Raw genomic sequence first — 17,451 nt, 5'->3', positions numbered from 1 at the left:
ACAATTGTCTTTACGTGCCAACTAACATTTATGCAGCCTCTTACAGATCTTTTACCATGTAATTTAAGTTTTAAAAGTTTTGATAAAATCACTAGTAATATATAACCATGCAGAAAGCACATCACACTGACAGCACAGAGGCAAAGATTTTGCACAGATATATCTGCTTTCCACATTGTGCAGGTTATACACAATACAATATCAATCTTATTCCTAACAGATCCTAAAAAGATATTTCGAGGCCTAGCTGTAAACTACAGTACTTTATATCTATATTCTTAATAAAAATGAGTCTAGGGCTTCCCTGGTGGCGCAGCGGTTGAGAGTCCACCTGCCGATGCAGGGGACACAGGTTCGTGCCCTGGTCCGGGAAGATCCCACATGCCGTGGAGCGGCTAGGCCCATGAGCCATGCCTGCTGAGGCTGCGCGTCCAGAGCATGTGCTCCGCAACGGGAGAGGCCACAACAGTGAGAGGCCTGCGTACTGCAAAAAAAAAAAAAAAAAAAAAAAAAAAAAAAGAGTCTAGTTGGAATCTTCTAAATAGAGACTGTATATAGAATAAAAGAGGGCTAGAGACTGAACCCTGGGGTCATACAGTATTGAGAGATCAAACGAGAGGAGCTAGTAAAAGATTTTAAGATGGAATGACCAGTGAGGTAGGAGGAGAACCTAAAACACAAGATGTCCTGGAAACCAGGTTGAAGAATGTTTCTAGAGGGGGCATCATCAACTGTTTGAAGGACTGCTGGGATGTTCAATGAGATGTGGACAAGGACATGAATATTGGATTTTGGAACAAGGGGGTCGCTGATGACTTCAACAGCAGTTTCATTGAAGTGTATTTATTTTAAAAGCCAAGTGCTTCTTTTCATGCTATGCTATATGTAAATATATTTTATTTATGTCATAATTTGTGCATATCTCCTGAATCTTCTTAAAGACTGAAGGTTTAGAGTTTAGAGGAGTTGCACCTTTGCAACATTTTCTTCTCTTTTTCTGCCTTGATGTTAATAAAGATGACCTGTAGAAATTTCTTGTTATTCTTGAATTTCAAGGAGTAGAAACAATATACTTCAACTTAGTAATGGCTTTTTAATTATTTTGTGTAGAAATTTCCCATGGTTCAACCTTAAATTATATCATCTTTTAAAGCATACAGCACTGTATCTTCCATCAGAATGTAGTTGTTACTTTCAGTCTCCTGAGACCTTGGTACTTGGGAATTCTCAGTGAAATTTTTTTTTCTTTATTTAATTGCTTTTTCATTTTTTGTCTTTTAAATTGGGACTTGGTGAATTTTGTAATTCTTTAATTTTGTAACTATAAGGTAAGTTACACTTTATTAAAGTAGAATTTTAGGGCATAACTACAATTCAGTTTGTTCTTAGGAATCTTAGTTGTGTGGATTTCATTCTATATTTGTAACTGGTTTTTGGTATGCATACTGTTTTAAATAACTATTGTATGTTTCAGACAGAACTTGAGAGTAAACTACAGCAGCAGTCAACACAAGCAGCACAGGAACTTGCAGCAGAGAAAAAGAAAGTATCAGTGTTACAAAATACCTATGAAAAAAGTCAGGAAAGTCTAAAACAGCTTCAGTCTGATTTCTATGGGAAGGAATCTGAACTTCTTGCCACAAGGCAAGATCTTAAGGTATAGTGAACTATATTACATCATAAAAACCAATAAGTTCTTTATAGACATTCATTAAATGATTGATTTGAACCCAAATGGGCATGGGAATGTTAGTATTTGTGGAATATCATGCTTGTTTTCTGTTGAATTATTATATTTGGAGAAACATGCTTTTTAAATTGTTTTATATAACAAAATATATATGTAAATACAGGCATTTAAAAATAACATCTTTAATAGAAATAATTTGGAAATTGTTAATTGCTACATTGGCTTATCTAAGGACTTTGCTGCCTTTATGTAAAAAAAAAAACTTTTAGAATGGACTGCTGTTAAAAAATCTAAGGAGTTTTAAATGTAAACCACTTGTGAAAATGCAAGCAATTTTACTGTTGCTTGTCAAACAATATTAACTTTAGTTTTATATATTAGTCAACTTCCCAAGACTACTGGAATGCATAATGATTAAAATTAGATTATAGCTCAAAGTAAACTTAACCTTAATTATCTAAACATATATGAATATTTTGCCCTTGGCAATACTGTTTGATTAAAGTATCATTTTTACTAAAATGAAGGCTATGGAAAAAGGGTAAACAATTTTTATGTAGCATTAAGGTATCAATTCTCTAAGGGAAATGGAACATTTGTATTCTCTCGCAGAAGAGTTAGCCATTTCTCTTTTTTGTCATAGTGAAATAGTATGCTTTTTGATACTTTCCTATGTTTGGATTTTTGCTTCTTTACTAATTTAAAATACCTTATTGAAAAATTCTGTTGAAAATCACAGAATATTTTAATATATAATATACATAAATATACTATGTCTATACTTTATTCATAGGCTGCTATAGGGAAGGCTTTATGAAGGAGGTAGGACTTGACCAGGTCCTGAAGGATATAAGAATTTGAATACACAGAGAGTCCTGAGAAAGATCAGTTCACTCAGGGGCACATTTGAGAAAAGGTGCAGCAGTGGGAACCAGCAAAGCCAGGAGGCAGTCACCATAATTGTCTTGCTAGAGTGCTGGTTTGTGTTTGGAAGTTAAAGTTAAAAAGGTTGGGATCAAACTGTGAGGTATCTTAGATGCCTAGCAAGGACGACTGACTGGACTTTATACTGGGTTGGGGGAGGGGGGCGATGAAGAGTCTAAGCAGAGGAATAAAATGAAGAAGATATAATTTAGGCAACAACCTGGAACGGGTTTATAGATAGCAGCTTGGTTTGGATCTGGCATAAACTAGTGCTGGGGAGATTAGTTAAGAGGCTGTCTCCCTTCCTTCCTCCATAAACTCCAGTAATCTAGCTGTGAGCTGATTAGAACTGGAGTTAAAGAGGATGGAACAGAAGAGATTAATGGGAGAGAGAATATGAAACAAAAGGGCTGAATAACATACAGGGTGCAAGGAAGTGAAGGAATCAGTGGTGACTAATGATCTGACAAAGAAACAGGAGATTGGGTAAAAGAATTTTCATAGGGCCAACAGTAGATATTTTATACATATAAAGTTCACAATTAGCAAGAGTTCTTTTAAAAAAATACCACCTGACATTTAGAAAGTGTCTTACTTGCTGTATTCTCTAAGTAGCTTTAAATTATTAGTTTTCCTTTACCATACTGTTGAAAGTCAGGGAGGGTTTGTGGAAGAGTTTGGACTTTATCCTAAAGGCAGGAGGGAACCACTGAAAGGATGTGCTCGGATTTGTATTTTAGGCCAATAACTGGCTGCAGGAGAAGGAATGGATTGTAGGGGAACGTGGCAGAACGTTGGGATGAGAGAGGAGACGTTGTGGTAGTCCAAGTGCAGATGGTGGCGTCTCGGGCTGGTAGTAGTAAGGATGCCGAATGTGCATGAATTCAAATGACATTGAGGTGACAGAGAAGATGAAACCTAATGACTGATTGTAGAAGTTCTGTAGAAATCACGTTTTTTCTTCATATGGATGTATTATTTACCCAAGAGCATAACACAGTAATAAGACTTAGATCTTTTAAATCAGTATTTTTTTCATTAAGCCAACAATTATTTTTATTATGCTCGAAAGCTACATCATGTTCTAATTTTATACACAAAAGAAAAATTCAAATGTAAACATGGGCAAGAAGAGAAAGACAGAGGGATAAAGGCTGTTGTGGAGTTTAACTGTTGAGAGGCTGTGGATAGACTCTTCTCTTCAAAGCTTCCTTTTGCAGATGAAACTGAGGCCCTGCTTGGTTAGTGACAAGCCTAGTGTTTGCACAATAACAGAATGATGATTGGATCTCAGCTGTTCTGAGTCATAGCCCTTTATTTTTTTAAAAAATTAATTAATTAATTTGGCTGCGTTAGGTCTTTGTTGCTGTGCGCGGGCTTTTCTCTAGTTGCGGTGAGTGGGGGCTACTCTTCCTTGCGATGCGCGGGCTTCTCATTGCGGTGGCTTCTCTTGTTGAGGAGCATGGGCTCTAGGCGCTTGGGCTTCAGTAGTTGTGGCACACAGGCTCAGCAGTTGTGGCTCTCAGTCTCTAGAGCGCAGGCTCAGTAGTTGTGGTGCACGGACTTAGTTGCTCTGCAGCATGTGGGATCTTCCCGGACCAGGGCTCGAACCCGTCTTCTGCATTGGCAGGCGGATTCTTTTTTTTTTTTTTTTTTTTTTTTTTTTTTTTTTGTGGTATGCGGGCCTCCCCCCGGCTGCGGCCTCTCCGGAGCACAGGCTCCGGACGCACAGGCCCAGCGGCCATGGCTCACGGGCCCAGCCGCTCCGCGGCAATGCCACTGGGGAAGACCGGTAGCCCTTTATTGTTTTACCATTATTTCACTAGAATTTTTCTGTATAAAATAGGATATTGACAAATATAAAATAGGATATTGAAATTTTTTTATAAAATAGAATATTGACAAATTTTTATAAAATAGGATATTGACAAAATATCCTATTTTATTTTTTTATGAAATAGGATATTTGGAAATTACTCCTTCCAAAATGACAGGTATCTGAACTACTTAAGTTAATTTTTAAAAAAATTCCTAGGAAAGTTCAAATAATATTTATAGGCCAGAATAAGGGATCAGCCATTCTTTTTGTTTTGCTTCAGTGATTATTATATGACCTTATGTATAAGAGAGAAAGGGAGAGGTTCAGAACCTTGTAACATGACACCTAAGTCAAGGCTGCCATCTGTGGGCTGACGGTGTATACCAAGACACCAGTAGAATGGAAGACCGGCTGGCTTGATCTATGCCTTTAGCCCCATCTGCTGGATTATTTATGAAATACTAAAATTTGTTGACTGGATATTTCAAACTGGCTATGCTGTGTGCTATTCTTTGTTTTCCAGGAAAGGTAGAAGTGGTGTTTAACTGTAAATTATGCACCCTCAGTGAAGTGAAAATTCTAGGATAAAAAGTTTAGAATTAAATGTAAATCTTCTTAGCCTAGTACTGTTCTTTATGTCATTTCATCAGACATCAAGAAAAAGTAATAACTAAAAATTTTAAAGTTTTATTTTGAAAGAAAAAAGGGAAAAATTGTTGAACAGACCCCCCCCCCCCAAAAAAAACACCAATAGCTACCACAGAACAGTGCAGAAAATTTGTTTTTGCTACATTACTATAAAGTGATTGGGGTATTCAGGATCAGGGTTGGTACTTGATCTACTCAGGAATTTGCTTATTCCAGTGGCAGTGGGTGGGTTAAAGATAGCCCCAGTAAACCATCTAATGGGAGAGGGAGTTCTCCAAGGGAAGAGATGCTGAGCAGATGAAAATAGTATAGTCTGAAGCAAGAAAGATAAAAGGAAAATTTGAAACGGCAGTATACTGCTGAATGACATAGATGAATATTCAGAGGCAAGGTAGAACAACATGTCTCAGAAAATAGTGCAGATTTTGAACTTGACTTTAAAGATTTAGTCACTAGGATTTTGTGAGTTCACAATTTTATAGGCTGTTATTTAAACCATGTGCATTTTGGAATTCTGTGGTCAGAGATTGGGGGTATTCTTGCTTTTAGACTCTAGCAAGTGTTGGTATTCTTTAGCATTAGATCAGGACCTCTTTTACCGAATTACAGTTGCTATAGACAGTATGGGCTAGGCTTTGTCAAATTTTATTCTTTTTCTCTGAAATCACTCTCACCTTTTGTGATACTTAGGTCAGTTCCCACATGCCCACAAAGCCTTCTTTAAACATTCCACAGAGAACACTCACACTTGTTTTTCTGTGCATTTGGCACATAGCAAATGCTCTAATACCCTGTGCAACTTCCATTTTATACCCTGGTTCTGTTTTCCAGGCTATATGGTCAGCTTCCTTAAGTCCAGGACCATCTTTTACCCTCCTGTCTACCTTAGTAGTATACTCAATTAAAGCTTAGCTGCTTGATTAGTAAAGGACTAGATGACTTTAAGTCTTTTCCAAAAAAAGGAAGTCTTACAGTTCTTAGTGTTCTACTGGAAGCTATTGAAAATGGAAATTTGATTTATATCAGAAAAGATTTCTGAACTGGGTTATTTGTAAGGAATAATCTCTTTCAGGAAGCTTAAGTAAAGCCCTTTAAATAAGGTTTTCATTTATTCATTTAATTTTCATCGATTCTTTATCAAATGCTTACTCTAGCCAAGCCTAGATAGCAGTGATTCCTCCTGAATTGTATCTTCTGCTTTTTTTTCAAAAAAACTATATCTCCAGAATAAGATAAACTTCTTCTAGATGGTGGAAGAGCATCTTAGAGTTATTTCCCTTAGCAGCTGAGAGTGGCAAGGTTCCTGCCATTTTCCATTCCCCACCTGTTACCATATCCACCTCCAAATCAAAACCTAATGAGTCAAAAAGTTGCTCTTTCCCCTAGCTTCAGCTTCTTGAAGTATTTGGGCCTTCGAACAAGTTAGTAACTATGGACTGTGTTAACTGACAGCGCTACTTCTACCACACAGATGAGAAGTTAAGAGGATGGGGGTGATGGCCTTGTTAGAAGTACAGCCTCAGATGTCTGGTTGACTTTCCTCTTTTAGTTCACTTAATCAGGTTGGCAGATTTGAAATACATTTTTTCCCCCAAGACAAAAACCCCTTTCTATTTATTAAATAAACCTTTTAGCATGTCAAGGGCCATCGTAGATCCTACAAAACATATATGCATATATAATGTCACGTTTAACTATCTCTTTTTAAATTGCTTTTTTCCCATGTCTCCCCATATCTTCTCATTATGTATATGTTCTCTGAGTGTGTTTGATATGGTTCCTACTTATTTGATATTCTTCGTATCACTTAGCTAGTAAATACTTATAGATTATTTCTAGAAGCTTTGGAATTGCTTCAGTTTTATTAAGTATTTTATACTTGCCTATGCAAAATACTACAAGTATTTTGCATAGGCAAGAGAGTTAGTTATCTAGCATTCTTTCTCTTTTACATCATCTTACTGAAGGGCATAACATACTATCTTTTTTTAAAAATTTAACTTTTTTAACATCTTTATTGGAGTATAATTGTTTTACAATGTTGTGTTAGTTTCTGCTGTATAACAAAGTGAATCAGCTATATGTATACATATATCCCCATATCCCCTCCCTCTTGCGTCTCCCTCCCAACCTCCCCACTAGGTGGTCACAAAGCACCGACCTGATCTCCTGGTGCTATGCGGCTGCTTCCCACTAGCTATCTATTTTACATTTGGTAGGTGTATTTATGTCACTGCCACTCTCTCACTTCGTCCCAGCTTTCCCTTCCCCCCACCCCCTTGTCCTCAAGTCCATTCTCTACGTCTGAGTCTTTATTCCTGTCCTGCCCCTCGGTTCATCAGAACTATTTTTTTTTAGATGCCATATATATGTGTTAGCATACAGTATTTGTTTTTCTCTTTTTGACTTCACTTTGTATGACAGACTCTAGGTCCATCCACCTCACTACAAACAACTCAATTTTGTTTCTTTTTATGGCTGAGTGATATTCCATTGTATATATGTGCCACATCTTCTTTATCCACTCATCCAATGATGGACTTAGGTTGCTTCCATGTCCTGGCTATTCTAAACAGTGCTGCAATGAACATTGTGGTACATGTGTCTTTTTGAATTATGGTTTTCTCAGGGTATATGCCCAGTAGTGGGATTGCTGGGTCATATGGTAGTTCTATTTTTAGTTTTTTAAGGACCCTCCATACTATTCTCCATAGTGGCTGTATCAATTTACATTCCCACCAACAGTGCAAGGGGGTTGCCTTTTCTCCACACCCTCTCCAGCATTTATTGTTTGTAGATTTTATGATGATGGCCATTCTGACTGGTGTGAGGTGATACCTCATTGTGGTTTTGATTTGCATTTCTCTAATTATTAGTGGTGTTGAGCATCCTTTCATGTGTTTATTGGCAATCTGTATATCTTCTTTGGAGAAATGTCTATTTAGGTCTTGCCCCCATTTACTATCTTTTTAAAGTATATTATTTACCACTATGCTTACGTATAACTGTTATGTATAACTGTTAACTATTATGTTTCTGTTGAAATTTGCCAAAAAATGACATATAATAATTTGGGGAAATTGTTTTTGTAAGTCTGTAGAAGAGAAGCTTTCTCTAGCACAGGAGGACTTGATTTCAAATAGAAATCAAATTGGAAACCAAAATAAATTGATTCAGGAACTGAAGACCACCAAGGCTACTTTGGAGCAAGATTTAGCAAAGAACGAACAGCAATTGAAGGAGCAGAGTAAAGCACTACAGGATATACAGAAAGAAAAGGTATTTTATTTTCTGACTAAATCTAGAATCTTAGTATTTAAAATTAAGAACCAGCTTTTTCTAAGGGTAAGGGGTGTATTTTATATAAATGATGCTAAGTTACAAAGTTGAAAGCATTGTATTATGATCAGTACGTTTAAAGATCAGTTAAAATTTTATATGAATGAGAAATTCAAATTCTAGGAAACATTTTATTTTTGGTTTCATAATTGAAATTTTATATTTCCATCATCTGATATTATTCTGAAGTGTACAATTCCTGAAGTTCTTGGTATATTTTATTTGTGCTGTTCCTGAATTATGTGGTTTTTTTGTTTTTTTTTTTTTGTTCTTTTTTTTTTGGCTGCACTGTGTGGCTTGTGGGATCTTAGTGCTCTGACCAAGGATCAAACCCAGGCCCTTGCCGGTGAGAGCACGGAGTCCTAACCACTGGACCACCAGGGAATTACCTCTGAATTATCTTTAATTTAAAAATTGGTGGATGTTTTTGTAGTAATGGGGCTGGTGAGGCTGGCATGAAATTTATGATTTGTGCCTCAAGGTTAGAAAATTCTGACGGAACTATAGTTTAGAGGCCTTTAATTACAAGGGCTTTAGATCAGGCAGATCTTGTTTTAGCTTTATGGTTCTACTTTTAATAGCTTATTTAACTTCTCTAAGTCTTTGTTCCTTTACCTATAAAATGAGGATTAAAAAGAGCTACCTGGCATAGAGATTAAATTAGATAATGTATACTTCTCCTCCCTAGGTGCCCTATATAAAGATAGTGATGATGATAATAAGCATAATATGGTAGTTTTAGCTAAACTTTAGCCTGGCACTATTAATTTTAATAGTTACTGTAACTATTTAATCCTTATAACGATCTTATTCATATTGTATAAATACGGACACAGAGGCAAGAGAAGGTAAATAATTTGCTCAAGTTAACTAAGGTGCAAGGGGCAGAGACAGTCATAAATAGTAGCAGTCATTTTTGTTACATTACTTTTAAGTATTTACATTAAAACTTTTTTAAATAAATCATTTTTTCTATAGTCACTGAAAGAAAAAGAACTAGTAAATGAAAAATGTAAATTGGCAGAGATAGAGGAAATTAAGTGTAGACAAGAAAAAGAAATTGCTAAATTGAGTGAAGAACTCAAGTCTCACAAGCAAGAAAGTATAAAGGTATGTGAAGATAATCGTTTTTCCTTTTGTACTGTATTAGTGTTATTAAAAAGATTTGTGTATATATACATGTGTGTGTGTATGCACACACACACACACACACACACACACACACACACTTTATTTATTTTAGGACAAACTGTGCCAGGCACACTGTTTTGCTGTTTTTTGACAAATACTCTCGCTCTCACAGTGCTCTTGTGTTGCATAACATCTATACACATATTGAAACTACGTTACCTTTGTTTTCAAATTACTGAATAAACCAAAGTAACCCTAGAAGTTTAGATTTTGTTGAGGTGATAATCGACAGAGCTATCCATTATGCTTACAGATAGTAAACTTCAAAATACGTAAGAGTTTAGAATTAAGATTTTAAGGGATTCTGTTTTTTTAATCGTTTTTCTTCTAAAATCCTTCAATAATCTGTTTAGAAACTTTTTCCTATCATTAGCATGGCTGGCATGCCACCTGAAAAAATTAACTGCTTATAATTTGTAAAATGTTTGTAAAATGTCATTTTCTTAGAGAAAGGTTGGATTTTCCCTTGAGTGCTCTCATAATACCTCTTATGTCTATCAGTATACTTGCCATTTTGCTTTATAATTACTTACCTCTTTATGTCATTATGTTCTTCCAGACTGTGACTTCCTTAAAGCAGGGAATGTATATAATTCATCTTTATATATATCCCTAGAACCTAACACAGTGTGTGATGACTAAATGTTGAACCAATAAATGCTTTCTAAATGAAGAAAGGGAAAATAAGGGGTAGAAATTTTTCACATAATTTAATCAAAACGTATGCATGCAAAGCATCACTTGAATTTAAATGATTGTTGAGCAGGAAGTACATAATATTTCACCTTTTTAATCAACTGTTTGAAATACTGAACTTTAAGACTCTTGTAAGAGGCTAATAAAACTGTTTATTTTGTAATAAGTTGCATAAATTTCAGCTACTTTTCTTTTTTACTATAAAGGATGATTTATTTTGGTCTTACTTTCTCATAGGAGGTAACAAATCTCAAGGATGCCAAACAGCTTTTGATTCAGCAGAAATTAGAGCTTCAAGGGAAAGTCGATTCCCTGAAGGCAACCCTTGAACAGGAGAAGAAAACCCAGCAAATGCTAAAAGAGCAGATGAAAAAGGAAGAAGATGAGCTGAAGAAAGAATTTATGGAGAAGGAAGCTAAACTGGTAAATTAGTTGGTGGGAGGTGTGTTTTGTAATTGATTTTGTAAATTAATCCAGTAAGAGAGGATTTTTCTACTTAAAAGTTATGAGTCAAATGCTCACCTAACATTTAATTTTTGATTTAAGACAAGAGATCTGATTTGTTTAAATAGCTGACATGTGATTGGAAATATTTTATTCTGTGATTATATTTGGGTTTATGTAAGTGAAAATTCAATAAAACATGATGAGGGGGGAAACTTTTAGTGCGAGAAAAACAAACAAACCTATAACTATGTAGATTGAGGTAAATGGCATGAATGCTAATGATGTTAAACTCATTTGTTTGGTCAAACTGAATGTTGCTAAGGGGGAACGGAAACTTCAGTTTGGAATTACAATGACCAGTCTACTTTCCTTCCCTAACTTGTGCATGCCAAATGGGAAGCATCTGGCTTTCCTCTGTTGAATTAAGTCCAAATATCCCCAGATAAATTGCTGAATGTTTTCGTTGAAGAATTGCAATTTCAAGTTCACACAGTGATTTGAAGTATTGTTTTTTTGGCAGGTTGATAGAGACAAAAGGATGCATTTGGAATTTGAGACAAAAGAAAATGCCAGCTTTGTCTCCAGGGCACCTTGCTATCCCTAACTATGTGTTCTTCCCCTGCTCTAGTGGAAAAAAGGAAAATCTCAAATTGCTTTAGTTTAGTTTGATTTTATAAGAGGCTTGCTGACCACCATTTCAGTGTTATGACCATTGTCAGTTCAAATTACACAGATGTTTGTGGAATCAGTTTTATTATGATTAGTGCCTTCTTCCCTGAAGAAGTAATATTATTTATGTTGCCAATATTTAAAATTCAACAACTAAAATTTTGCACTACTTTTGTAATATGTTTTTTACCCACTGTTTTTCCTTTTCTCAGCTTTCCGAAATAAAAGAAAAAGAAGTAGGAATGAAGCAGCATGAAGAAAACGAGGCTAAACTTACCATGCAGATTACAGCATTAAATGAAAACTTGGGCACCATAAAGAAGGAGTGGCAGTCTAGTCAACGGAGAGTTAGTGAGCTTGAGAAACAGACGGACGACTTACGGGGTGAAATTGCAGTATTGGAAGCAACGGTTCAGAATAATCAAGATGAAAGGAGGGCACTACTAGAAAGGTGGTTGATGTCTAGTAAAATTAGTTTATTTCCATGCTAAGTGATAAAAAGGTTGTTGTATTCCACATTTAAAAAAATAGAAGTCTTGAGAAAAGTGCTCCTGCAGGTATTTAAGTAGCCATTTAAAAATTAACCCTTACAACAGAATTGAAATTAATGTATTATATTTAAAGTTACTAAAGTAGTTCATTATCTGTGTTCAGAGAGGGTCTTTAATGATTTTTTTAAAATGAATTGTTTTTGCAATCTATTTCAGGTGTCTTAAAGGAGAAGGTGAAATAGAAAAGCTTCAAACCAAAGTACTAGAATTGCAAAGAAAGCTGGATAATACAACTGCAGCAGTGCAGGAACTGGGCAGAGAGAATCAGTCCCTTCAAGTGAGTCACCTGGTGTATGAGGCAGTTTTCTGGTCTAGAATTTACCTCTTAGTGAAAAGCATATTTTCAACATCAAAAAAAAAATCTCATATTTAATAATACTTCTGAATGGCTACTGCCTGTGTAGCAGTATTGCAGGTGTTATGGGTAATTAAGTATAAGATTTAAAGAACTTATCTGAGACCCCAATGATTAGAGAGCCACGTCATTCATGAATCGCCATTATTGGGAAAAGTCAAGAGCACAAAGGAATGAGTTGCTATGTGATAAAGAAGTGATCTGATTATATGCTCAGAGTTCCAAGGAAGGATTGATCCTTAGGGTTAGAATGAATGGGAAGTCACCAAAGGTTAGAAATTACCAATGCCTTTGAGGAATAAAACTTGATTTGCTTTATTTATTTATTTATTGTCATTCAGACTTAATTATGTAACAGCTTTTGATAATGGAAGTTGACCAAAGTATTTCTGATTTTTAAAATTTTATCCATTTTAAAACTTGGCCACCAAATTAGAAATTATCAATCATTCTTTACAGCATTGAATATTATAATTTTTTTTTTTTGAATAGATCAAACATACACAAGCATTGAATAGAAAGTGGGCTGAAGACAATGAAGTACAAAACTGTATGGCCTGTGGGAAAGGCTTTTCAGTAACCGTGAGACGGGTAAATGGTTTTGTTATATTGCTACGGTTCTTGATTTTATTCCTCAGTGACAATGTTTTAACCATCGAAATTGTCCTGCATTTGACAGATTTTAAAAGTTTTGCCATTTATTGATTAACTTTAATTTACAACTACATAGAATAATTAAGTTTCATGAAATCTTGTTTCTGGTTAGTGTATGTGTTTCTATTTTAGTTTTAAATTCAGTTATTACCTTCCTACTGAGTTACTCTCTTGGATAATCATTTTCTGAACCAGTGCATCAGTATTGAACTCATGTTTTAGTTATCATAGGGTTCTCTTAAAGGAAGAAAAAGCAGAGATAAAAAAATCATTTTAAATAATGCCATTATGTGATGTTTCAAGTTTATATTCCTATTGAAGAATTATGCCTGAAACATTTTGTAAATAGGAATAGTTTTTCACCTGATAGAAGTGCTTTATTAAGCACTTTATTAAGGCATTAAAATGCCTCCTAAGGTTCTTCTGAGAATTCCAAGATAAATTCCATATTAAATGTTTAGTACAGTATGATTAAATAGGAAGCATTCAAATTAACTAAGGGATTAAATTGACATACTGAGATTGTATATTATTAAATGCTAATCACTTGAAAGTTAGTATACCTTCACAGTGAAGTTTGCTGTATTCTTGTAGTCTCATAATACTTTTGGTATAGTTTTTATGCTTAAAGATGTTTAATTTTTGTCATTTACAGCATCACTGCAGACAATGTGGAAATATCTTCTGTGCTGAGTGTTCAGCCAAAAATGCCTTAACTCCTTCTTCCAAGAAGCCTGTTCGTGTCTGTGATGCATGTTTCAATGACTTGCAAGGATAATGGGTTATCGCAACTTCAGAGTAATATTACACTAACATTAGATTTTTAATAATATAATAGAGATCTTGGACTACTACTATTCGGTTTGGACAGTGGTTGCAATACTAAACCAAATTAGAATTCATATATTTTGGAATGTTATCAAGTAAAACTCTTCTATTTTTGTGAGACTCGAGCCCATCTTTCATTACTTTTTTCCATTTACCCCAGAACAGCTTTCATGCCAAGTTTAGAAGTAGCCAATGAAATGTAAATAAATTTTGGACGGAAAATAGCAATGTATTTTTTTAAGTATAATTTCGTTGTTCAGAAATGACATGAGTGCACTTCCATAGCTTACTTCTTCTTTCTCCCACATTTAGTATCAAGAAATGTACATGGGTGATGTTACCATATCAGATATGTTGCACAATAACACATTAATTATATTAAATATTCTCATTGTGAAATGCATAGAACTATAAAGCTTTTTTCCCTTATACACAGGTCCATAGCTCAGTTGCATTATGTTACAAATGTACTACTCAAGTGTTCCAAATACAGATTATATTTAAATATCAACCATGAATTCAAACATGGTTTTTATTTTAACAATATTGATTAAATTCTCTTGGGTGGATTTTATGAAAACCTCTGGAAAATTAATTTGCTTATTTTATGGTTATCCTCGGGTTGTATTTTAAAGATTAGGGTTAATTTTTCTTTTTCTATCTCATTTTTAAACTCCCACGTAGTCTTAATTGAGAATCCTACGAAACTTCCCACCCTCATCCCCAGTTGGAAGGTGAATAATAGAAGTTGTATAATGGTCCTATTCTCTGTTTAAGTGAGAAGTGTTCTGAGATTAGCCTTCATTTTATATCCTCATTTTGTCTCTCTAGCATCTTCAAGAATCTGAATTTGCTTTTTTAATGGATCTGCTTTTTTCAAGGTAATTTGGTTTAACCTTCTCAAGCATAACTCACCTTCACTGTAATTGTTTTATAGATTTTGCATCTTAAAGCTAGTAACTGATATTGCTATAGTCTTCTCTGTGAAAACAAATGCAAAATGGTAAGGAGACATTAAATATTCTGCTTTATATTTTCTGCTTTATATTCTCTTCTTACCTAATAGGGAAGAATTTTTTAAAATTTTAAATTTGACTTAAATTTTAAAAGGTTCTGAATTTGGGGTTCCATTATCAACTGTGTATCTGTTTACTTTGCAAAAATAATGCTATGAAATTACCTTGAAATAACAGTTGGATAATAGAGTATCGCCAAAAACAGATGTATTTAGGAATCCCCAAATTATAACTAGAACTGAAACAGAATGGCAAATTGAAGGTAATTAAAAATTAGCTTATTTGGATGCTGAACGATGGAATTGAACTTTATCAGTCTTATTAATTTGGAAAATTGGAGAACATCTGAAGAGAAAACTCATTAATATTGGTTTATTACTCTAAGAAGAAATGTAAAGATATATATTCATTCAGTGCAATCATTTGGTAATAGGGAAGGATGGGAGCTAATATTTCATTTACAATACATAGTTTATGATGTACACTTGCTTTCAAATATCATGCTGAAATGAAATTATCATGTTTATGCTCTTCCTATAATGTATACAAACAAAGAGATTGCCATATATTCATTTAATTATTTAAAAAACCCATTTAAGTAAACTCTTGTCAGTAGCTACTAAGGACCCTGATTGAGTCCCTGGACTCGGATAAACATATATCCTTGAGTGTATGGAACGAAGAAATACAGTGGATCTTTCTTTATTAAAAATAAGTTGGATAGTAAAAATTGAGCTAAATTATTTATGCCTTTTCATATAAATTCTTTCAAATAGTCTTAATTCTACACTTATAATTAATAAGCATGTTGGAAAAACATTCACAGCACCATTATTATTTTTTTATGATATGAAACTTCACGGGGATTCTTCTGACTTAGAATATTTGTTCACTCATCTCCCAATTGGGTGCACTGAAGGCCTTTCCCTGTCTTCTCCCCCCACCCACATATTCATAAAAAATTGTGGGAACAAATACAACCGTATGTATTTGAGTGATTTTCTACTTTTCATCTAGCTAATCTCACTTCCTAGGCCCCAAATAATTAGGCTATTATATTTAGAAATGAAACTTAATATTTTGCTATTAATCTCACCAATAAGATGTTTTGGAAACAAAAATTAAAGGGTTTTCTGTTTCTTTTAATTAAAAAGTCATCTTCTGAGTGCTTATTGGTTCGACATGTTAGATGTCTGCTGGTACTATTTGTCAGTGATTTAGAGCTGGCACGTATGGAGTCCCAGCTCTCAGCTCTAATGCAAAGCCTATTGGCATCACGTGTTAGTAAATTCTAAACCCAAGCACAGAAACGTGAGTTAAAATCAAGTCTTGCTGGGTTAGTGTACAATAAACTACACCTACAGAATTTTTAGTAGAAAGAAGACAAAGCTGCTGGTATAGGATTTATTTTGAAGAAAAGAGGGCAACAAACACAAAAACCTCAATGCAGTGTATAATTTTGTTCAACTACCTCTTAATGTGGAATTATTAGCTAGTTTAATAGTTTCTTCACGGTAATGTTACATAGTAACTGCCAAATTTGTTAGTTCCCCATCTCTCTTGAAAAGGCTTTATGATTATTTTATAGTTTTGGGAACTTTAAAGCCACTTTTTTTTAACCTTGCATTTGCATAAAGATGTTTAGCTTTTAAGTGGAAAGCAAATTATGATCATATATTTTGATATTCATGACCTATTTGACTATAGCAGTTTTTTTAAAATGCACTTTGGCTATGAAACCATGGATGATTTGATCCATAAAATTTAAACGTGCCATCAATTTAGTATTCCTAGACAAGAGCTTGATGAATGGTATTCTGTAATTATATAATGTACCACACATTATTGTCTTAATTGCCCTTTGCCTGAATTTTAATGATCAGTTATTGTTGCAAATGTGAATACTGTGCATAAACTTACTAAATTTATGTAAAATTGTATAAAATAGAATTGGAAATAGCTAGGTTCTCTCCCTGTAGAAGTAGTGAATTTACTGTACCATGATGCAGTTATGTATATGACATTCTGTATTTCTTGAACTGGATCATATATTCATAACTTCTGTAGATACTTTTGCATGAATATTTTGTTTAGTTTTTGGATTCATTGTATTGTTTACTACTTGTGATCATGTAGTTGTGCCTTATTTGTGAGAGAGTTTAGCTCAGTAAATACTGTGGTTTCTAAACTCAGTGAGTGGAAGGTTATTGATTATAAATGTAACTGATAAATTATATAACATTTGAATCTGTATAAAGAACAATGGAAGAATCCTTTATTGAATTGTTGCTTTTTAAAAAATATGCTAAAGATATTAAAAATAATTTCTAGTAGATATATTCTGACTTCTATTTAAAAGATGATATTAGCCATTTTACATTAATTTATTTACAGATTTAGAACTTTGCACTTGGATATAGACAATGGGTGTGCTTTATTTTTTTAAATTAATTTTTATTGGAGTATAGTTGCTTTACAATGTTGTGTTAGTTTCTAGTGTACAGCAAAGTGAGTCAGCTATATGTATACATATATCCCCTTTTTGGATTTTCTTTCCATTTAGGTCACCACAGAGCACTGTATAGAGTTCCCTGTGCTATACAGTAGGTTCTCATTAGTTAGTT

At 34.3% G+C, this 17,451-nt stretch overlaps 1 protein-coding gene across 4 annotated transcripts in view; it reads left to right on the top strand.

The window, feature by feature from the left end:
* Positions 1–17,451, top strand: part of EEA1 (early endosome antigen 1) — a 144,559-nt gene that overhangs the window by 123,194 nt on the left and 3,914 nt on the right. For 2 of the 4 annotated variants that reach the window (XM_024127152.3, XM_024127153.3), the window contains 8 exons: positions 1,475–1,657; positions 8,175–8,360; positions 9,399–9,530; positions 10,545–10,730; positions 11,636–11,874; positions 12,131–12,251; positions 12,822–12,920; positions 13,639–14,636. In XM_024127152.3, coding sequence (XP_023982920.1) covers positions 1,475–1,657; positions 8,175–8,360; positions 9,399–9,530; positions 10,545–10,730; positions 11,636–11,874; positions 12,131–12,251; positions 12,822–12,920; positions 13,639–13,761 — 1,269 coding nt within the window. In that variant the 3' untranslated portion in view covers positions 13,762–14,636. The other 2 variants (XR_008617557.1, XM_055085245.1) reach the window with 2 other exon arrangements.

This window comes from Physeter macrocephalus, chromosome 6, assembly GCF_002837175.3.
Source record: "Physeter macrocephalus isolate SW-GA chromosome 6, ASM283717v5, whole genome shotgun sequence".
Taxonomy (NCBI): Eukaryota; Metazoa; Chordata; class Mammalia; order Artiodactyla; family Physeteridae; genus Physeter; species Physeter macrocephalus.
The sequence above is the reverse complement of the archived record's forward strand: the minus strand, read 5'-3'. Positions and strand labels throughout refer to the sequence as shown.